This window comes from Nansenia antarctica, assembly GCF_963989245.1.
Source record: "Nansenia antarctica genome assembly, chromosome: 13".
NCBI lineage: Eukaryota > Metazoa > Chordata > Actinopteri > Argentiniformes > Microstomatidae > Nansenia > Nansenia antarctica.
Genome location: NC_137683.1, coordinates 26,215,569 through 26,239,947, shown reverse-complemented (window position 1 = coordinate 26,239,947; position 24,379 = coordinate 26,215,569). Strand labels below are relative to the sequence as shown.

Sequence of the window (24,379 nt, the reverse complement as noted above, 5' to 3'; positions counted from 1 at the left end):
GTATCGGATTAAAGTAGCAAAGACCAGAAATTCCCATTGACCGCCATTCAAACTTCTACTCTTCTATCACCCAAAAGGGGGCGTGGACATTACGGGAGGGGAAAGTACCCGGATGCGTTGCTCTGATGAATGCGCTATACAAATAAAATTTGTTTTGATTTGAATTTGTTTGGTTAACTGCACTTGATTGGATGATTAGAGCCGACCGCGGACATCTGATTGGATGATTAGAGCCGACCACGGACATCTGATTGGACTGTTGGAGAGGACGAGACGAGGACTAGCGTTTTCTCCTCAGAGCTACCTGACCTAGACACTTGAGTCCATTTGTCCATTTGTCTCCCGCCCAATACAACACCAATTACCTCGTTTTTCGTTTGTTTACATCAACATTTAATTCGAAGGTGAGTCTTACACATAATGGATTGTAATACAACTTTAAAACGAACATAAACTAAATGAAGTAGTAATAATATCATACCTGGCTGCTGGCAGCTAACTATTAGCTCGCTAGACTAGAGAGTGACGTTGGTCGTTAGCCCTCAGTGAGATCATGTCAAGTGTAATGAATGAATGAAGCGACAGTGTTAATTGGCTCCTTACAAACATCGCTGTCGCCTTTTAAAATGCTTCTTTAGCACCATGGCCGGCCGAGGCAGAGGTTTCGGGGGAGGAAGGAGGAAGAAGAAGATGAACATGGAGGAGCTTAAGAAGCAGCGGCGCCGTGACTCCCAGGCCCGCAGCCGCGCCGCCCTGGCCGGCCTGTTCGACGAGCTCAACACCGTGGTCTGCCCGACCCCCGCCGAGACCCCCGCCAAGGTAGCTTAGCTAGCCAACTCTTTAACACTAGAACAGCCATGAGGCTCTGTGAGTAAAGAAAAATGTTATATCTTTGCACTCGATCAAATTTCAGGACCCATGTTTCATGACTTTTCCTAGATATGTGCGTTCTACCACCCAGTATCCTTACATGTTCTAAATCACCTCAGGATAAGCTAGTATGAAGCTATTTTGCCGTTTTTCTGTGTAGCAGCCAGGCTATTGTAGGTAAAAAAAAAAAAATGGCTGTCCTAATTTAACAGACCCTAGCTAATTGTTTCTAGCAGACTTGCATTCCGTTGCATTGATAGCGAGGGGGGAGACAGAAATTAAACATGTCTTGTCCGTTACAACATTTGATTTCAGTAAACGATATCACACACAAACAATAATCCACCGAATCGTTGGCCTACCCCACCATGAGGTAATACTGCATGCTGGCCGCTAGGTGGCGAGCTCTTACAGCGAGCTATGACCCACCGTGACTAGAGAAGCTCTGGTCCGACACATCAGTGAGATGTCAAGTCGTGACGTTAGAATTATAAGGTTCTATCTCCATTTTTGGTCAAAATTTAGTTTTTTACATAATCTGATCCATTAGGTGTTTATTAATGCCTGTGTGGTGTTATTTTTAAAATGTTGACATTTTTGAGTTAGTAATTCATAAAATACAAAGGTTCCTCCTCACAAAACATAATGGAATGTAAAAACTTTGACGCTCAATATCTCTGAACTACCCTAAACGGAGATAGAACCGTATCATTCTAAGCTCACGAACTATTGTTGCCTTGTCTTTGATGTGATCTCCCATGCCCGCCACCGCGCCACCCTGTTTGAAATCATTGATAGTGAGGAGGGGAGACAGTATTAAACAGGACCTAATGTCTATAACAAGTGTTGCTTTCAGTAATGGTTCTATCACAACCAAATAAAAGTCCACTGGATATTTGGCCTACTCCACCATGGTTTTAAAAGGAGTCAAATGACATTTAAAGCCTCGCCATTATCCTTGCTTTAAAAGTATAATCATGATAATTATCTCTTGACAGTGGAAGATCCTGGACCATGCCAAAGGATTTCTGAAACAGCAGGAGGCCCACCTCTCCAGTTTGCTGGCATTGAAAAGTGAGTTCTGGAAAATGGGGCAAAACCATTTTGTATTATCGATAAATCATTTAGAGTAATTTTTATTGTTCCGCTATTCCCTCTTGTTTAGGGATTTACCTTGCCGACGAGGACGGACCATGCAATCTGGACGAATGGCGGGAAGAATACCGCACGTCATCTGCGCAACGCAGGTATAACACCTGCACATACGATAGAGTACCACAGGAGGGCAGCATCTGTCCATGTCATTGACACACAGCCAATGATGCTTATCCTAGTACAACTGCAGCTTACTGTCACCCAGTAACTCTGACCGATCACTGGTCTCACACATTAAAATAATAGATTCATTTGGACGTCCTGTGTTTATCTGGACAAATGTGAGATGTGTGTACAGACTGAGCATCATTTTATTGTTATAGTCCAGTAAATCTGTGGTTTAACCCAGGGGAAATTGCAATAGTAATCATTCAAGTTTTTTTGTGATCCCTAGGGACAACCAAATAACATATTAAAAGTCTTAGTCTTAATATTTATTGGATCAAGGTAAATTTAGGGGTCGAAAATGTGGGTTTTTGTGCCAGGTGCAACACAGCCAGTTAATAGGATAAAAAGATTAACTAATAGATATCACCATGAAACTTCACCAGTTAATCACTTACATTAAGACTAACATTTTTTGTATTACAAGTTTTCTGAAATATTATGTTTAAATATGCAAATTAGGCATTATCTAATGAAATATGTGCTAATTTGCATAACATTCAAAATCAGAAATCTGAACATTGGATAAAGCCAGGTTAAAAATTCTTGTTTCATCTTGTTGTCATATTAGAGTCAAGGTCCTCTATAACATTTTGCCATGTTTTTAGGAGTAAATGTTACATAAATCAGGCTATGAATGATATATTAACAAACCCCTCTATAGCAGACCTCGGAATGTAGATAGGAATACAACTGGAAAGTTTGGTGTATGTAAGTGCTACTGAAGTGGAGATTTCTGCCTCAGAGTATGAGAAAAAACTAGGGTGTACCCTTAACCCAAAATTATATAGTTTTATTTTATTTTATTTTATAGTTTTATTTTATTTTATTCAAACGAAGTCAATCAAATTAGTTTATAACACATTTATTATCATTGACATTTCTGAACATACAGAAATGTTAATGTTTTTCCATGAAAACCATGTTGCATATCATATACAGATTAAACCCTTAAATGAGAAATGAACCATATAAACCTATTAAAAACTGTTTTTAGACCAAGCTTGAAATATGCCTTTACTGTAAGCCTACATGTAACCTTCACTCCATGTCCTCATCCAAATGTTGTGCCGACATATTCGCGCATACACCTCTGCATTCTGAACAGGCTACAGAGCAATCAAGTCCTTGACAACGGCATTTGCAGCGCATAGTGCCACAACCTGACTTGCAATTACAGTGCACACGCTCCAACAAGTATTGAGGAGCAGGGTCCTGATCGGAATGGATGGGAATGAGGCATGAGTCTTGGATCCTCCAGCCCCATTCCTCTGGTGGTAGCGAGTTTCCCATCCATTCCTGAACCTGATGGTACACTCTGAAGCTGTGAAGCATGGCAGACGACCATGTTGGTGGCAAGTTGCAAGGGTGGATAGCCGTTTTGCTGTCAGTCACTTTAGTATAGAAACTTTTCAGCCTGAGGTCATTGGGAGAATCCATTTCGGCACCTTTGTATATTAGTATTAGTATATTGGTATATTAGTTCATTGCCCTTTCCCCTGCAGCAGCAATTTCTTCCTTGGTAGCAGATTGTTTTTGAAAAATGCTGGCCTGTACTCTGAATGAGTCGCTTTCTCTAACCAGACACAGAGATACCCCTTTCCCAACCCCAAAGAGTCTGGATGTTGTATCACAGCCAGCATGGCATGCGCGAATAAGATGTTGTTGCAAACAACCTGTAACTTGATGATCAATATGGACAACTTCTTCTTTGTTCAGTTTGACTGTGGATTTGGAATCCATGGTGACTGCATGTGCTTTCCTCTTGAAGGTATATTCTGTCACCTTTTTCTCTACCATGTCTTTTAAGACCCTTCTACCAACCTCTTTTGAATGGTCCACATTCACCGCATTATGGGCTGTCACACCAGTGATTAGGTGCTGAAGGTGTTCAGGGCTTGACATTAAGCTTTTTCAGGTACTTGTCCTTCGGACAAGTGAACTTATCTTTTACTTGTCCTAGAGCTCAAGTTACTTGTCCAAATCCAAATATTTTGAAAAAGCAATAATATGAATAATAATATATTATACTCTCACCGGCCACTTCATTAGGTACACCTTTTCAACTGCTTGTTAACGCAAATACCTAATCAGCCAATCATGTGGCAGCAACTCAATGCATTTAGGCATGTAGACATGGTCAAGACGATCTGCTGAAGTTCAAACCAGCATCAGAATGGGAAATAACGGTGATTTAAGTGACTTTGAACCTGGCATGGTTGTTGGTGCCAGACGGGCTGTTGCGTGATATTATAGTGTCAATAGGGACCAAAATCTCTGAGGAATGTTTCCAGCACCTTGTTGAATCTATGCCACGAAGAATTAAGGCAGTTCTGAAGGCAAAAGAGGGGGTCCAACCCCAAGGTGTGCCTAATGAAGTGGCCAGTGAGTGTATGTGTATGCAAATAACACATTTGACTACTATTGATTTGATAATGATGTATCCTTAATTTTCAAATGTATTCATTAAACAATATTTTGTAATTATTTAAAAACGTAGGGGTAATCAGTGATTACCCTAACCCTAACCCTTTTAGATTAAGATTGGCCACAAAAGGGATGAATATCTAGGAATATTTACAAAAAAATGTTTGTAACTACAGTCCCTCCCCAATGGAAGCAATCTTATTTGCTAGCCTTTGGATAGTATCCTATATTCAAATTGAGAAATCTATCATTAGTGTCATTCTGAAGTTCGTATTGCGATGTGCTGGTCTTAAAACTTCAAACCTAAAATATACGATCGCATCGAACTACATGAAAATAAACGGCATTGAGAAGAAGCGAATATGCGCATGTTCACGTGAATGGCACTAGTGACAGGAGACCTACAACACTATGGCTGCGTTCGTAAACTCGCTCTGGAATATGATCAGCACTCATGGAATGCCTTTTGTCCAATCAAATTACTTGGTCTCTTTATGACGTTGAACGCAGTGTGCGCTCTGTCGCTCTGAGCGAATTTACGAACTATGACGATAATGAATGAATGAATGAATGGTCTTTATTGTCATTGCTATAGTACAGGTACCAAACAACGAAATTTAGGAGGGGTGGCTCCCCTGGTGCTAGGAAAGAAAAAAAAACTAAAAACAAAACAAACAAAAAAAGAAGGGAAGGAGCTGGTTTACATAAATAAAGGCTATGTACACTATCCACTATACTATACTGTACAGATAGACGACTAGGGTTGTCATATTGCACATAGTGTTATTGCACATTTGAAGTGTCGCAGTTTGCAGGCTAGAAATGTACATATTTGTGCCTCAGCACTACACCTGATTTTTCAGTCCAGCAGCTGCCATCAATCCGTCCAGACTGTCCAGGGCCCAGAACCTAGGTCTTTGCTGTGTTCAGGGCCTGGATGGCCCTGGGGTAGAAGCTGTGCTTCAGTCTGTTTGTCCTTGAGACTGAAACAGCGAGAATGAGGCGCGGCATCGCTTTGCTTGCTATTTTTTTTTACTATTCAGATCGGAAGGAGGAATTAATGTTTGCAGATATTAATACATATTGATTTGTTTTTTTGTTTTGACTTGTCCATCGGACAACTGCAGGAGGAAGTCCACTTGTCCAAGTGGTCCACTTGTCCAAGTGGACCCCAATATGATGATAAATAAAACGCCACATATGGCAGTCTCACGCGCCTGTCACGTCTCCAGTACATTAGAACTTTGCATCCTTTGATACATATGACGGGATGTAAGGATCTGTAACTTCGCCGCGGCAGTTGAACATAGAGTAAACTATTTCAATTTTGCCATTGTTTGCAAAGTTACAAGATCCTTACATCCCGCCATATGTATCAAAGGATGCGAAGTTCTAATGTACTGGAGACGTGACAGGCGTGTGAGACTGCCATATATATCATACCTCCGTTTTATATGTATTTATCATCATATTTTTCGATATATAACGGAAGTATGATATATGGCAGATATATGGTATATATGTGTTGAGCTTGGGTGCACATGAATCGCGTATGAACAATAAGTAAAGCAGACTCGGTATTCTCTTCAGCATGTCTCCTCCGGTAAGTTTATTCACAGACTGACAACAGACTCGACAGTCAACGTAGTGACAACGTAGTCACATTAGGACGTACCTTCATACAAGAACAGAATAACAGTGCGACTGCTACCGTAGTACACAGACTAAGGGCGTCATCAAATATATATACAGTATATATATTATTATTTTTAATTTTTTTAATTTTTTAATTGCGCCCCCCCTGCAGTACCCCCCACGCCCCACATTTTGGGAAACACTGTACTAGCTTATATTAAAGCTGCACTGTTGCGCATTTCATGAGAAGTTGTCAGTCTAGTTTCTTATACAACATATGTGTATGTTTACATGTGAACATGTAAATATACTTTATTTGCACTTAATTATACATTCATATTTTCGTTTTTGTACAGAAACAACTCACTAAAATTGACTATTGCATAACTGATTTGGAGGAAAAAAATCCACCTTCCCCCCCATTCGGTACCATGCCATATCGTGGCTTTTGCTGAAATGACGCCACTGGTCTCGTAGCCTATTGGAGTGTGTGTGAGAGTGAGGGAGAGTGAGAGGGAGAGCTTTTGTGAGCCCGCATGTATGATGTGTCTCTTTCTGGTACCCCAATAATCTTTTTTGGCTCTCAGTCTCCGACTGCCCTAGCAGGATCCGGGTCTCATATCCTTCTCACCTTTTTCACCCCGACCTGTTTTCATGCCTGGATATATTGTGGGGGACCAATAATATCTTTCACAGGATGGGGGTGGGGCGTGACACATGATAAGGAACATTTGTGACGCAAGCCAGTCTAGGGATAAACTAGTCACAGAAAATTAAAGTGAAACTTATTGTGTCAACAATATTTGGTTTTCTTTTTTTTTTCTCATAACACTCAACTTTTAAAGTACCCACTCAATATAGGCCTAATAAAGTTTAACGATCACTAAATACTTATAACGTGTGGATTGAATTCACTGTTCTCCTCTGCCTTAGGCTACTGGTAAGGGAGACTTGACTTGTAGACATAAGGCCAATGCACACGGCGGCGATTTTGTTGCACCGCCGAATTCAATTCCATTGTTTTGAATGAGACAATGCACACGGCGTGCGATGCGATTTTGCCGCACGACAACATTCGATTCTCCATTCACACCCACACACTTCGGTGGTGTGAATTGAGAATCAAATGTTGTCGTGCGACAAAATCGCACGCCGTGTGCATTGGCCTATACCGTACTCTCTTTTTTGTTCGTGTTCAAAAGCAAGGACTGTGTGATCATCTAATTATGTGTAGTTATGTGTTTTTAGCATGTTGATGTTCTCTCAGCATGTTGTGATGTTATAAAAATGCAGTTAGATGTTCGTAGCTACAGTATGTGCCATTCTTAGCCGCTAGCTGTTAGCAGCGTTTGTTGTGACTTTTCTCCCATTCTGTGTTTGAGGTGTACCAACATTCAAATACTTGTGTCGTCTTCAATTTCTGTCCGATTTCAATGTATGACACATAATTTGAAAGCTTACAATCTGTAGTTTCAGAAAAAACTGAGAGTTTATGTAGGCAACTGATTGATGAAAACATTGTCTGGCGTCACATTTGGCAAATAAGTGGGTGTTGGGGTAGTTGTACCCCTAATACAGGTATAAGACTTAAGAATATCCTCTGAAAAAGTGTTTCATTGGAAAGATTGACCCCCAAAACATAGGAAAAGACACCAAATATGTTGGATAGGTATACATAGGCCCTCCAATATTAACACCATTTTACCCAGATGGCGTCACTCTAAAACATTGTTTAACCTCTTTTGACCTTGAAAAAAGTATGATCCAATAAATTAATCAAGTAAGACTTTTAATATATGATGCAGGAGGGTATTAGGAACAATAAAAACTATTAAACATTACTATTGCAATTTCTCCTGGGTTGGGCCTTTTTTTGAGTTAGATTGACTGGACTATTAGGACAGACAGTAGACCTCCTGTTGTTGCTACCCAACATGTAACATGTAGTAAAACACGTTGTTTTCATCAGCTTGGATCACTCCAGGAGGCAGGGGAATAAATGTCCCGGGCGTGAAGGAGAGGAGAGTAGCGTGGAGGAATCACCCGAGGAGGAGGAGGAGGCCATGGATGAATCAGTCCAGTCGCAGTCATCCATCAGCCCCCTGCCCACCATCCTGGAGTGTGAAGGGTGGGTAGAGGACAGAGCATGATGTGACTCCACAGTGAGCAGGCAGAGACAGTCGAGGGTCCACACTCAAAGTTCATACTAGATGAGAGATTTTCATTGCGTCTGCGATTATTTTGTCAACATTATTTTGTCAACAAACGCACGTTTCAGCGGCTAGGTCATCATCTGTGTCCTCACTAGACCGCATCACCGATGGACAGATGTAGGGCAAACCCTAACCAGTGTTTCCTCTATATGCATATAGAGGGCCGCCACGAATGAATTTCCTCCGCCACTAATTGATTCAGACAGTCCACTTTGATTCAGGCTGCGCAGAAAGGCAGCGAGTTATTATGACCGGAGAACAGAAAAAAAGCAGCTAGATTTAGGCCGCTTCCAGACCTACATTTTGTTACGATTTAGGGCGTAGGTAGTTACAATTAGGGATGCTCCGATCTGGATTTTTGGGGCCGATACCGATCACCGATTTGTTTCCTCAAGATCAACCGATACCGATACCGATACCGATTTCTTTTTAAATACATAACTGACTGGATAGCCTAAATATTTTTTGCTTTTTAGACAAACGTTTTGATCCATTAGGCACCAAGCAAACGCAGACCCATTTTTATGGCATAGTAAAGGTCTGGCCTATCACCCAGTTAGGGCCTGAAGCCCAAGTCAGTCGATATGGCTGTATAAAAGACATCATAAACGTGGCCTTCATGGTTTACATACTGTTACGTCCTCCTATGTTTTCTGTTCAGTTATCTGTCTTCCCCAGGAAAAGGAGAGAAAAAAAAGATCGGTTTTTGCGATCGGCCATGTTTGCCGATCACCGATCGAGTCATTTGGAGTGAAATCGGCCGATTTAAATCGGTGGCCGATAAATCGGAGCATCCCTAGTTACAATATGTTACAATGTTGCAATTAACCTCGTCGTTTGTGTTCGCACTGCAATCGAGACTGAATCGCTCTCAACAGGCGCGCGGCGTGAGGCGACGCGCTTTCAAACCAGTTTTGTGATTGGTCCGAATTTAGCGGGACATTTGGATTTCTCTCTTCGCCCGTCGCCGGTCCGTTTAATCCCGTAAACGTATCCTAATCGAAAATGCAACATCATCAGCGACGACTGTGGGTTATTGCATTTACTGCTGTTCTCTGGTTCATGTTCTTATACCAGTGCTCAGTATAGAGTATTTTAAATGAACATTCGTAATGTATGTCTCTGATGGTCAATTAAATCAGCCTATTTTGTGAAACAAATAATGTTCCCGCTAATGGGTTAACCGAGCATTCTCGCACCTAACGTGCAAGCACCTAGCTTCGAAATATTCATAGCAATATGCGCGGGGCAAAAATAATCTATTGCCTCTAAAGTGTCATGGAGTGATTTGAAGAGAAGCAGTATTTTATCGGTGTTTTATACTTAAGTGAGTTTCTGTACATATATGTTTGTGATTGTGAAATGTCACAAAGACCATCTAGGCTAGGGTAACCAATCCACCTAAAAGTTTCATCGAGGACGACGATATAAGTGACGAAGGACTGATTTCTTCTTCTGAACCAGGGTATGGAGGTTAGTTCTAGCGAATTTACCTGATAGAACATCGACATGCTAGAAACACATAACTACACATAATTAGATGATCATTATAAGTATTTAGTGATTGTTAAACTGTTGTTTATTATATCGAGTGGGTACTTTACAACTTCAAGTTTCGTGTTATGAAAAAAACGAGTCGGCGAGTGGTTTGCCCTAGGCTGCGTTCGTAAATTCGCTCTGGAAATCTGATCAGCAGTCATGGAATGCCTCTTGTCCAGTCAAATTACGTGGTCCCTTTATGACGTTGAGCCCAGTGCGCAGAGCGAATTTACGAACGCTGCCCAAGACTGTCTCGCGTCCCCCTTTACCTCGCTTTTAACCTGCTGCTACACTGCTTCGATAACATCAGGATCAGACACAGGGCGAGACTTTCAAAAAAAAAAAAAAAAAAGGGCGTCTGTGTGCTTTAGACTTGCGTAGAATCGATTTTATTTTAATTTTAAAAGTCAGACCGGAAAATGTATCTAGAACTGTGACTACCGATGGGTCTTGTTCTTATCTAAGGTCCTACTTATTAAGATGAGTATAGCTGATTCAGTTACTAAGACAGACGTACTCATTGTAAGTCGCTTTGGATAAAAGCGCCTGCTAAACGATTTCAACGTTAATGTGAGTCTGTGCTTTGACTGGGCCGCAGCCGCCTTACTTCATTACGCCCGTGCACGTTACGCCAATCGACGTGTTTCCGTAACCGATGACGTCGATTACGCTGACGAGTCCACCTCAGCCCTAGACAGAAGTAGTCGCGACATAACACGACGACGCCACGTCAAAGTGTCAAACCGATCTCATGTCTCCTCCCTCCCTCAATCGACTACTCTAGTCTGTTCGTTCACAGGGACGGTTTCCTTGTCTGACGGAACTGCTGTTCAGTCTCTCGCTGTCGAGATCGTTCGACTGTCCAGAGGGCGGTGGTGAGACCTGTTGTCTTAGCAACCACAGAGGCCATCTTAGATCTGAAGTGGTCTACCGTACTGAGCACATCACTAGGGAGAATGATTTAAGGAGTGGATGAGAGTCTGGTTATTTCACCAATGACAATCTGAATGACCTCCAGACCTCATAAAATGGGAGGGAGTTTTTCCCTCAAGAGCCAGAAATGAGAGTTTGACCTCCACAGTTTTACAGAAGAGATGTATCTAAGTGTTCTCCCTCCCTCCCTCCCTATGTCTCTCTTTCTCTCTCTTTCTCTTTCTCTCTCTCTCCCCCCGCCTCTCCCCCTCCCCTCTCTCCCCCTGCTCTCTCTCTCCCTCCCTCCATCCCTCCATCTAGGTACCTGTTGTTCTACAGGCAGTCGATGGACATGCTGGTGCATAGCGGCGTGCTGAGCCAGGGCCAGACGGGCCTGGCCGTGGTGTCAGAGGCCATCTCAGCCCTGTGGGACAGGCTGACTCCAGAGCGCCAGGCCTCCTACAAGACCCCTCCTCCTCCCCCGCTCCCGCAGAGCACCCAGGCCTGGGCAGGGCCCGCCCAGACGCCCCCCCCCGACCCAGACACCCACCTCACCCATCTCAGCCAGGGAGACACCGCCTCCTCCCCCTCTTTCACCTTCACATCCCCGGAGGTAAAGGGCCACTTACTAGGCTCCAGAAACACGATGGGCAGGGTTGCCAGACGGGGAGGGTTTTTGGTGGATTTAGCGGTTTTTAGACAGTGGCTGGGCTGGGAATTGTCCGTCCCTTCTGGCAACCCTGACGATGGGATGAACCACTGCACATACTGTATTTTGTGTCACATTTTATGCCATTATAATCATAAGCATTATAGTTTATTAAGTCAGATGTTACAGTAGCCTATGTGACTGGGGAAAAAACACAGCTGCTATTTCATAAACCCAAAGACATTTGTGTCCTAAAAAGCAGCAATTATGCGATCGTCCCTGAAGTCAGAAGTCAGAAACTGAGCTATCAAAAAGCTGTTTCCAGGCTCAGGGCTCCTCCAGCTCCTTCTGCTGTCGAAGCGGGTCTTTGTCACCCGTCCCTTTAATCCCGTAAACGTATCCTAATCGAAAATGCAACATCATCAGCGACGACTGTGGGTTCTTGCATTTACTGCTGTTCTCTGGTTCATGTTCTTATACCAGTGCTCACTATAGAGTATTTTAAATGAACATTCGTAATGTAGTCTAGTCTCTGATGTTCATGGTCAACTAAATCAGGCTATTTTGTGAAACAAATAATGTTCCCGAGCAGCCTCGCATCTAACGCTAGCTTCGAACTATTCATAGCATAAACGTTGGTAAATGTCACAAACGACACAGTATTGGCAGGGGGAAAGAAGGGGAGTCGAATTTTTACTGACAACTTACATGCTGGAAAAACATGCAGCTAAAATTCAGGGAACATTTGGACAATAAGAGACACAACAGAGCTGTGGTCGCGTGGTCTAATTACTGGGCAATATGCGCGGGGCAAAAATTATCTATTGCCTCTCAAGTCACCACGAACAGAACGGCGGAGGTACGGGTAAACAGGGCCCTTTTATTTATTTTTATGTTGCCACCCTCTAGTTTTCGGTGAAATTACGTCTTTGTATTGAGCGCCAGTGCGTGTTTCATGCTTAAAGGGAATTCTTTTCACCGGACATTATGACCGAAGGGGTTTAAATATGTCGGACTTCAACATATTTTACCGGACAAAGACCGGTAATTACCGGTTAACGGAAACCCAGCTCAACACCCTCTTAACTTAACTGCACTCGTAATGTTTCTGTCTGTTTCTGTTCCGCTTGTTTATTAGTGTTCCTCTGTCTTGGCCACCCCCCCCCTCACTCTCTCTCTGTCTCTCACTCTCTCTGTCTCTCTCTCTCTCTCTCTCTCTCTGTCTCTCTCTCTCTCTCTGTCTCTCTCTCTCTCTCTCTCTCTCTCTCTCTGTCTCTCTCTGTCTCACTCACTCTCTCCCTCTCTCTCTGTGTCTCACTTCCCCTCTGTCTCTCTCACTCTCTCAGGACCTGCTGCAGGACGATTTGGTGATGCAGGATATGGACTCTGCCTCCGAACACAGGTTCTGTCAGTCACACAGGTTCTGTCAGTCACACAGGTTCTGTCAGTTACAGGTTCTGTCAGTTACAGGTTCTGTCAGTTAGACAGGTTCTGTCAGACACACAGGTTCTGTCAGTTACAGGTTCTGTCAGTTACAGGTTCTGTCAGTTAGACAGGTTCTGTCAGACACACAGGTTCTGTCAGTTACAGGTTCTGTCAGTTACAGGTTCTGTCAGTTAGACAGGTTCTGTCAGACACACAGGTTCTGTCAGTTACAGGTTCTGCCAGTTAGACAGGTTCTGTCAGACACACAGGTTCTGTCAGTTAGACAGTCTCACCACACCGGTGAAAAGAGGACACCTCTCGCCATTTTCGCCACCTCATCGTTATGGGTTATGGACACTGACAAGAAGGATGTATTCATCAGAGATATAAAAAAAACAATCATGGTGTCAAAAATAGCCAGCCAGTATAGTAGTACCCTAGTACAATCCCTCCCTCTCTCTCTCACCCTCTCCCTCACTCCATCCCTCTCCCAGTCATCTGTTCTAGTATACTCGTAATATAATATAAACCATTCAGCTGACACGTTTGTCCAAAGCGACATACATCGCAGTGCGTGCGTGCGTGCATTAATTTTTCAGTACATACGTCCCAGCAGGAATTAACCCCCAAACCTCAGCGTTGTTAGCACCACGACCTACCAACTGACCCAGAGAGTCAGCCCCTCCCTACCCAGCCCTCGGGCTTTAAAACCACCTACGTTTTTACTCATCCCAGTATTAAAAATGTTTAAAAAATAAATTAAAAAAATCCAAATCCATTTGTCAGACCGTCAAAACTCAAATTAGCCATGATGGCGTCGCGCTAATTGCGATGACGAAGGAGCCCCCTGGCGCGGGGGGACGTGGGCGATGACCGGAATGGGGCTCCGTTCATTCCAGAGGCTGAGTGGTGAGGTGGAGGAGATGACTGACAGGGTGGGACGTCAGAAGACAGGGGTGAGCTGGAGGTGAATGATGATTTTCGGGGAGGGAGGTTTAGGGGGAGGGGGTCGGGGGGTGGGGGGCAGCGGCTCTGGGTGTTGTGATGACACAAAAAAAAGATGTCTAGCGTATCTGTTTGTGACAGAGAGAGGACCTCTGTTTTTAAGGTGTTCCCTTAAGCTTAACCACACACCTCTGTCATATACAGCTTGTAGAACAGCTGTCTGTAGTCAGGCAGCATAACAGAGCCTTACTCCCCACTGTGGAGATTGAGATTGAGATTGAGATAACGTTTATTGCCACTATGCATTACACATATAGGAATTTGCTTTGTCACCACAGCAAGTGCGTTTATACTTTTTTCACATGTCAAAAAACAGGACAACACAACAACAACAACACAGGTGGGTTCATCAAACCCCCTCTGCTCTCTCTCTCTCCTCCCCTCCCCAGCTCCAGCTACTTGCCCGAAGCCCTGCAGGGGGTGGACTTTGACAAGCTCAGAGAGAGCGAAAGGGACATCGCGGAGCACGTCAAGACCCAGATGTCAGAGAAGCCGGAACACACACAGGTAAGGAGACATCATAGTAAAGGCAGGGCCATTGTTGTACTCAAAGTACTGTCGATACGCTAACTGCTCTCTCTCTCTCTCTCTCTGTCAAATCACTATCTTTCTCTCCCTCCCCCTCTCCTTCCTCTCTTCAGGACCCGTGTCTGGCCGCAGACTATGAGGGGGTCTTTCTCAGGTGCTCTGAGTCCTTGGACAGTGAGGACTTTTGAAAATCGTAATGAGAAGTCCACAAGCCTGCATTTTGATATGCAAAGTACTTTTCAGTTAGACAGGTTTTGTCAGTCAGGTTCTGTCAGTTAGACAGGTTCTGTCAGTTACAGGTTCTGTCAGTTAGACAGGTTCTGTCAGTTAGTCAGGTTCTGAACTTATTATGACTTATCAAAGAAAAAGCAGTTGATAGGTATTGTGATTGTTTTTAAGATATTCAGTAGTTAAATGTTAAGATTTGTTTAATTGTTTCATTTGTTTACGGGTTCAACTTGTGCTTCAAATATATATATATATATATATATATATTTTAAATTTTATTCATAAATGTTTTTTAAATCAGTCAGTTGTTTCTATAAATAAACGTGCGTCTAAAGACCTGCATCTGTCCTGTGTCTACCTCAGTCTCTCCCCCTTCCCTTAAGGTTAACCACACACATCTGTCCTCTGTGTCTACCTCAGTCTCTCCCCCTTCCCTTAAGGTTAACCACACACCTCTGTAATATACAGTACCTTAGTTGGTAGAACAGCTGTCTAGTCAGTCACCTTCCAACCCACTCTCGCTCAGCACTAAGTGGGATACTCGCCACGGCCCTTATTACATCACGCCATTCAAGTTGACGTTTTAAAAAGGGTAAACGGTCGGGGTCAGGTAAAGGTCATGGTTAATGTTAGGGTTTTAAGGTAGGGTTGTCCCAAGGACAGCACTTACTGTATCATCTACCATTTCCTCTGCTTGGATGTCAGTCCCCAGCCTTTTTGAAAGGGGTATTTTTTTTCCTCTCTTTATTGGATAAGTAAGCCTTGCTGAGCGCCTTTCCCTCCACACTATGATGACTTACTCAGCCTTTACTGAACGAAAGGTGACCACAGGAAATGCTAGTATTATAAAACAGATAGGAGACCCTTTGCAATGCGAACACGTTAAAACTGAAAGGACCCCTCGCAATGCTAACAGATGCTACCGCTAGCAGCCTCCCTGGATCCTCAAGCGTGGCACAGTACAGAACGTCAATGCCAGGCTTCTGGATGTTTCGCCCAGGGGAGGCTGTCGGAGGTAGAAATGGGAGGATGGGACACATTGTAATGCATGGAATGGGATGAGGAATAGTCTCCCTGCATTCCCTCGTTCTTTATCCGAAAGGCCCAGGCCTAAATTCATGCATTACATTTTTTAAATTGAATTAATGAGCTTCCTTTAAAACTTTTAATAACCTCTCAGATAAGAGAAATTATGTTGTGGGACCTTCATTAAGGGGAAGTAGTTTTTTTCCAAATATTTTTATTATTTTTGTTGAGATTAGGACAATACAACATCCAACAGGAAAGACAGACACACATTAATACCCACATCACAATCTGGGCAAAACAAACAAAAAAACACCGGAAAACCAAATAAAACTAAAACAGCAACAAAACAAAACAGCAACAAACAAAACAAAACCAAACAGAACAAAAAACAAAAACACAAAAAATAAAACAAACTGTGGTGACCCGCACGCAGCCCCGGGTGTACCTGGCCTTCAGCACCCTGGACAGCGGCCGCATATGGGGCCGCGTCATTAACGGAGTCTACGCCCAACACACCCGGCTGGTGCACATCACTCCATCAGGTCGAGGGCTCGTTACGGGAATGCGGAGCACCTGCGACGCGAACGGGTGGAGGAATGAAAAGCGGAGGCGGAGGCGGAGGCGTCAGAAGGGTAGGGAGAGGCTGCGCGACGACACGCGTATGGGTGAGGGCCGTGGTACGGCGGATAATGACAATGCCTGGTGGAAGTGGAACTAATTGTATGTCTTCTTCCCGACAGTAAAGAGAGAGCCGGGAGTAGGGAGAGCGCGAGCCCGCCTGCCGATAGCGGAGCGACCAGCCCCTCTGCCCAAATAACCCCCGGAGCTCGGAGACGGGACACCGGAGTGTCCCCCCGAGTGGAATTAAGTCCACCCTTTTGCCCTCCCCTAGAGGCACCTTAAGTTCCACCGTTAGCCGCCCGGAGGCGAGTTTTAGTTGGACCTTTTTTGCTTTCTCCGTAGCTCTTCTTTTTCCTAAATAAATACGTCCAGTAGGCGGTTTTGAAACTTTAGCGCTGTGTTGTCTCCTGTCTGGGTGGTGTGTCTACCGGGTCTACGTGGTGGTCACCACAGTGTGTGTGTGTGTGTGTGTGTGTGTGTGTGTGTGTGTGTGTGTGTGTGTGTGTGTGTGTGTGTGTGTGAGAGAGATGCTCCTTCCACTGCGGTGTGATAGGACCAGAGCACATGGTCACATGGTCACCCCCCAGTCTGGGTCAGTTGTAGTTGGGCTGGTTGAACAATATCAATATGTTGTCAAACAAAGAGGTTTTTCAGATTCAGATTATGTTTATTGCCATTATGCATACACAATAAAGTCCATTCATTCATTCATATAGGAATTTGCTTTGGCGTTACAGTAAGTGGTTAATACTTTTTTCACGTGTATACATGAATACAAAAACAAATGCAAAAAACATGACAACACAGGACAGACAACAGTGCATTGGATAGTGCTACATATATAAAGTGCGGTGCAAAGTTTTTACAGTGAGTCCAGTGTGTATTCAGTCCTGGGCAGGCTTGGCTTTTTATAGGTTGTCAAGCTGTTCCAGACATCTGGATATCTTGAGGTTTGCAGGGTTACAGATGAATGACAAGCTTAGTTTCAAACTGCCACAATCAGAGGTAGAAAGGACACAGAGTAATACATTGTGAAATTAAATGGTTAGGATAAGTTATGTGATATGCCTTATCTTCAAAGCATGCAGCCTTAAATGAGATTAAACAGACAGAAAACATGTCCTCACTGGTATCAGTAGAGAAGCAGTTACGCAGTTAAGCAGTTCAAAAGAAAACAAGTGAAACACCGTTTCTATGACTGCAATTAAAGATATGCATGCTCGCACACACATCCACACCACCCCCCCCCCCCCCCCCACACACACACACACAGAGGGTCAGATCTTCATGTTCACCCAGCCTTCCCTCTCTTCCCTCCCTTCACTCCTCTCAGCCTCGACATCAAGAATGGTGTAACTTCTAGGTTAGATATAATAATAATAATAATAATAATAATAATAATAATAATACATTAGACTTATATAGCACTTTTCTAGACACTCAAAGATGCTTGTTGATGGCTTTGTAAGTGATGTCCCATGTCACAATAAAGAGTTGTTTTGTTTTTTACATACAGTGCCACTGATATACCTGATACACCAATGTAGCAATTATATAATACATCTGAGCTCCTTGGATTCTTATCATCCTCACTCCTCCAATGACCATAATAGGACATACGTAGTCTTCAACAGAGATCTGTGGGGCGTCTGTGAGGCTAGGGATGATATGTTATAAGCTGGCGAGCAGCAACCCTTTCCAAAATGATGAAGCACTATTGTGATATTTCTCAAAGCGGTTCAGAAATGGTCAACAAGTGGTGCCATTGTACAAGATAAACCACTCTTTATGATCGACAAACATTTTGCATTAGTAAAAAAAAACTAAAAAACACATGCATTCCAATCTTTATACATTCCAGTCAGAATTTTGACTTTTCTCTGTAAACATCCCGACTGTTAAACGTTATCTGTCGTCTACCTGAGTGTGCGGCTTCTTCTATCTCTTTCGATCGGAATCTACTCCGTTGCCAGCACCTCTCTAAGACTTTCTGCGGTGTGTGTGTTCTCTCCTTTTACCAATCTGTCGTCTATATGACCTACACAGTATTTTAGGAGTTATGGTAGTCGTACCAATTCCATTTATTACAGACAGGCCTATCATTGCTATGTTTTTTTGTTTTGTAATACTAATAATTTAGCCATTTAGCAGACGCTTTTAATCCAAAGCGACTAACAATTACGAATTACAGGGACATTCCCCCTGGAGTAACTGAGGGCTAAGTGCCTTACTCAAGGGCACACTAGTAGTGGTGTCGTTTCAGGCGGGATTTGAACTCACAACCTTCCGATCACAAGTCCAACTCACTATCCACTAGACCACCACTAATTCCTTGTGTCTTTCACAGCGCTCCATGCAGAGCGACAGGAAGGACAGCAAGGCCCCGGGGGCGGCACGGGAACCAAGAGTTGAACACTCGCATCCGTATCAGTTCATTGATAGGAAGTTCCTCATGTTCCAGGGTTGATATGAGTTCAGCTGCATGAGTCAGCTAATCAACAACATTACTACAAGTATCAATCCACTACCAGCAAGCCCGGATTATCCATATATTGCATCGGGTGAACGCCCTGGGGCACCAGCCAATGGGGGGGCACCAAATTATTCGGACAATGAATAGACCTTTAAAATATTTTGCGCACATTTTTAAAATATAGGCTATATTTACTGGAAGACATCCACACAGGTACAAAACTAACGGTTATATTTAGGCTATCATGTATAAAAAGATAAATAATTGTGAGTTTGGTGTAAGTGCCCCCCCCCCCAGTCACAGACAAGTGCGCGATAACGAAGAAATCAAAATGAACAGGCGACATCTGAGTGGCTCTGCCAAGCGAAAAATTAAGCAAGGCAAAGACTCCAGACATACGGCCACTCTTAAAAATGTCCCAACAATTGGGATTTTTTATTTTATTTCACCTAGGCCTAAAATTAGCACCGAAGTTAACAGTGGGGGGGGGGGGGCAGCAGAGCGAGCAAGGGAGCGAGCCCATTCACAGCCACACTGGAGCAAGTCTTGCTGAATGTGGAGTAAGAATGGTTCAGGTCATGACCTGGGGTTAGACTTGTCGAATTGCCGGGGACAAAGTTACGACAATGCCAGTAACATGTCGGATAAATATAACGGCCTCCAGGCGCATCTTAAAAAAGCAAACCCCCTGATTCATTACGTGCCCTGTGCTGGACATTCCCTTAATGTTGTCGGTGTAAACAGCATTAATAGCTGTAAGGATGCGAGTGATTTCTTTGACCTACTTCAGTCATTGTATGCGTTTTGTGCAGCATCCCCTCACCGATGGAGCCGGATATTTAAAAAGAAGGATGTGAACATCAGCAGGACTCTAAAACCACTGTCCAGTACTAGATGGAGTTGTAGGACTGACTCTACCAAAGCGTTGAGAGAGAACTATAGTGCAATAAGAGAGGCCTGATAAGAATAAGATTCCCTGCTGGCAATTGAATCCGAGTTGGTCAAAGAGATGGACTTTGAGGATTTAGTAAACGACTTTGCTGCGTAAAATCAAGAAAAAATAAGTTCTGCTAAAGGTAAGGCTTACTTCTGCTTATTTGGGGCTAATATGAGGCTGTGGCTGATTTGGGCCTGTGTGATGCACAGGGCTATAGCCTACGTCTGATACAGCATCACGAAGGTGAGCAGAGCGGCAAAGAGAGAGGCGCTGTTTATTTCCATAATACCTGTAATACGCTTCATCAATGCTGACAGAAAATATGTTCTTATTCTGAAGGGCTCTGCACACAGCGTGCGATTTCTGTTGCGCATCAACGTTCCATTTTGAAGTTTGAATGGAAGTCTATGAGAACATCGCATTTACCCACACACGGCCCCGATTTTAATCGCACGGCGAACATTCGATTCCATTCATTTTGAATGGGACAAAGCACACGGCGTGCGAGTTTTGTCGCACTGCTTTGTCCCATTCAAAATGAATGGAATCGAATGTTCGCCGTGCGATTAAAATCGGGGCCGTGTGTGGGTAAATGCGATGTTCTCATAGACTTCCATTCAAACTTCAAAATGGAACGTTGATGCGCAACAGAAATCGCACGCTGTGTGCAGAGCCCTTTATATGCCTGCAACAGTCGTTATTGGACTTAGTTGGTATTGAGCTTGTTTTATTGTAGTACAGTATGTGCATTTCCCCCCTTTGTTATGGTTTAGCATGTAGTCTCAGGCCATTTATGATGGAAATAATTAGCCTATATTTAGAAAGTCGTGTTGCATTGTGATGTGAGTTGCATTCAGATTTGAGCATCAGTGTAAAGGCTATACTACGGCATTAGGCCCAACTGTGATGAGCCTGTACTGTAGTTATATGCTCTTGTAAATCTATGGGTTTTGTAACCATAGTAAATATCACACTTTCACTTGCAAAGTAGGAGGGTGTGTGTGTTGGGGGGGGGGGGGGGGGGGGGGGGCACACATCAAGTCTGGTCACCCAAGGGCACCCTAGGGGGTTAATCCGGGCCTGACTACCAGACACAATGTCATCCTTTTAGAACACAGAATTCTGTGTTAAGTTAATGTCATCTCTCTCTCTCTCTCTCTCTCTTCCTCCCTTTCTCCCTCTTTCCTCTCCTCTCTCTCTCCCCTCCTCCCACTCTCTCTCTCTTCTCACTCTCTTCTCACTCTCTCTCTCTCTCCCCCTCCCTCTCCCTTCCTCTCTCCTCCTCCCACTCCCTCTCTCTCTTCTCTCCTCTCTCCTTTCTCCCTCTTCTCTCCCTCTCCTTTCTCCCTCTCCCTCCCGTCTCTAGCGGCCCTCTTCAGGTGGATGGCGTCAGCCGTCAACAAGGGCCTGTGTAACCCCTTCAAGAAGACCTCCAGGAAGACCCAGAAGCTCACCTAAATGATCCACTAAATGTGTTTGTGTTGCATTTACATGTATTGTATTCCTTGTCTTTTCTTATTTCACAGTTGGATTTAATCATGCACATTACCAGTGTGATTCATTCCATATGAACAGAAAATACTCATACTCATTTCATACTACAGGGTTCCCAAGGGTCCTTGAAATCCTTGAAAGTTTGTGAATTTGTTTTTGCTCAAAAGTTAAATGTTTTTGAAAAAAAGTTTTTGGAAATCGACATGGGTCATTGATAGTGCTTGAATTCCCCTCTCTCTCTCTCTATTTTTTTTGTAAACATGGAAACATGTAGAAGGGAATAAAACAACCATACTAGTTACTAAGGTTAATGAGTGTGGTCACAGGTGTTGCAAGTGTGTGTGTGTGTGTGTGTGTGTGTGTGTGTGTGTGTGTGTGTGTGTGTGTGTGAGTGTGCGTGTGTGTGAGTGTGCGTGTGTGTATGTGCGTGTGTCTGTGTCAGTGTGAGTGAGACCCCCTCACCTTAGTCTTGATGATCTCAGAGGTCTGCTGTTGGTTCATTTTGGATATTTCCTGGTTCTCCTTCACCAGGAATCCCAGGGCATCCTTCAGAACATTCTAGCAACACAGAACACAGGATGCCCTACTGGCCTTGTGCCAAAGAAAACCATGATTTCATTGTTCTTATCTATGAACTCTATCTGAAGACTGTACCACTGTGAGAGGTGTTCTGTTTGTTTCTACATTCCACTTGATTAGGGCTTTACCTGATTAGCTCTATTAGCGCAAGTGGCAATGCTTCTGAAATTGTGATAAATAATGTTTTACTTCAATGTTTGTGTGTGTAGTGAGGGAGGGTAGAGAGAGAGAGAGGTAATCAATATCTGTGTGTGTAGAGAGGGAGGGTAGAGAGAGAGAGAGATAATCAATATCTGTGTGTGTAGAGAGGGAGGGTAGAGAGAGAGAGATAATCAATGTCTGTGTGTGTAGAGAGGGAGGGTAGAGAGAGAGAGAGAGATAATCAATGTCTGTGTGTGTAGCGAGGGAGGGTAGAGAGAGAGAGATAATCAATGTCTGTGTGTGTAGAGAGAGAGGTAATCAATGTCTGTGTGTGTAGAGAGGGAGGGTAGAGAGAGAGAGGTAATCAATGTCTGTGTGTGTAGAGAGGGAGGGTAGAGAGAGAGAGGTAATCAATATCTGTGTGTGTAGTGAGGGAGGGTAGAGAGAGAGAGAGATAATCAATATCTGTGTGTGTAGCGAGGGAGGGACGTTAGGGGAAAAGAGAGTGAGAGAGGAAAGCAGAGGGAGAGAGAGAGCGAGCGAGAGACAGAGAGACCACCCTTTCGCAGGATCATTTGGAAAAGTTCCAACAATTGTTGCCTTGTCATTGATGTTATGATTTGTGATAGACAGGTGATAGACAAGTCAGCATAACTGCTGTCTATAAGAGAGAACTGTTTAGAGAAAGGAGTTGTGACATGACAACTTTAAACAGACTTTGATCCAATGAGTTTTGGAGTTTGAAAGACGAGAAAGCGAACACTCATTATTTCCTCCACCTGACTCCTTTACAGTCATCGTAAGAAAAACTAATTGATGCTATGACCAGGGGCCATTGGCAGTTACAATGCTAGAAGAACTCAGAGTTACTTTTTCTTTTTAATAGTAGAGACACTGTACAGGGAGAAAGTGGCGATAAGGAGGACTTAAAGTTTAGGCACAATTAAGATAGTAGAGATGGATCTCCAATCGGAAAAATAGGTAGAGACTCAGACTCTGCAGTCCTGGGCAGCGCGTTCCACCAGTGGTGCGCCAGGAGGACAGTGATAATAAGAATAAGAATAACTTTTTTATTTGTATAGCGCTTTTCCTGCAAACATTGCAGCTCAAAGTGCTCCAATCATTAAAGAATCATAATTAAATTATTAACTGCACTTGATTGGATGATCAGAGCCGACCGCGGACATCTGATTGGACGGCTGGAGAGGGCGAGAGGTGGTCGCTCGAGCGGTTTCTCCTCAGAGCTAAAGAGCCGTTACACGACCTAGAGACATTCACACTTTCGCCCAAAACAACACCAATTACCTAGTTTTTCGTTCGTTTACACTTTACATCGACATTTACATTCGAAGGTGAGTCTTACACATAATGGATTGTAAAACTTAAAAACGAACATAAACTAAATGAAGTAGTAATAATATCATGCCTGGCTGCTGGCTGCTAACTATTAGCTCGCTAGCCTAGAGAGTGACGTTGGTCGTTAGCCCTCAGTGAGATCATGTCAAGTGTAATGAATGAATGAAGCGACAGTGTTAATTGGCTCCTTACAAACATCGCTGTCGCCTTTTAAAATGCTTCTTTAGCACCATGACCGGCCGAGGCAGAGGTTTCGGGGGAGGAAGGAGGAAGAAGAAGATGAACAGGGATTCATGCGCCGCCCTGGCCGGCCTGTTCGACGAGCTCATCACCGAGGTCTGCCCGACCCCCGCCAAGACCCCCGCCGAGACCCCCGCCAAGGTACCTGCAACCATCGACATCTAGGCTGCGTTCGTAAATACGCTCTGTAAATCTGACCAGCCTCTTGTCCAATCAAATGACTTGGTCTCTTTATGACGTTGAACTCAGTGTGCGCTCCGGCGCTCTCATAGCGAGTTTACGAACGCAGCCATATAGTCATAAGTGATATCTGGGCCCGGTATGGACTCACTTCAGAATAATCTGAATCAGAAAGCTTTGTTGACGTTGCACAAACAGTACAGTAACGACATGACGTGTTATGCATCACCTCAAAAACTATACCTACCTACACACACATACCTACCATACACACATACCTACCATACACACACATACCTACCATATACACACATACCTACCATATACTCACATACCTACTATTTATAGAAAATAAAGGAGAAAACCAAGGATGGAAAGAAGGTGAAGAAGATGAAGGTTGAAGAGGAAGCAGAGTGTGAGCCTCCCGCGCCCAAGAAGAAGAAGAAGGAGAAGAAGATGGACGCACCTGCTGACACCAACGGGACCCCGACAGTCGACAACAACAACAACAACAACGACGACGACAACGACAACAACAACAGTCCTGAGGTAACTAACCACCTTGTTGTTTAAAGGTT

General features: G+C 43.7%; 1 protein-coding gene across 1 annotated transcript; it reads left to right on the top strand.

The window, feature by feature from the left end:
- Positions 1 to 265: 265 nt before the first annotated feature.
- On the top strand, positions 266 to 21,269 carry LOC308169459 (uncharacterized protein; the record flags this gene model as incomplete). The annotated part of the gene is made up of 10 exons (XM_080544141.1): positions 266 to 404; positions 639 to 819; positions 1,869 to 1,944; positions 2,036 to 2,117; positions 8,222 to 8,380; positions 11,238 to 11,529; positions 12,912 to 12,967; positions 14,385 to 14,502; positions 16,214 to 16,457; positions 21,178 to 21,269. Exons 2-10 carry the CDS (start codon positions 643 to 645, stop codon positions 21,267 to 21,269), a joined length of 1,296 nt encoding a protein of 431 aa, XP_080400267.1. The 5' UTR covers positions 266 to 404; positions 639 to 642.
- Positions 21,270 to 24,379: the final 3,110 nt, after the last annotated feature.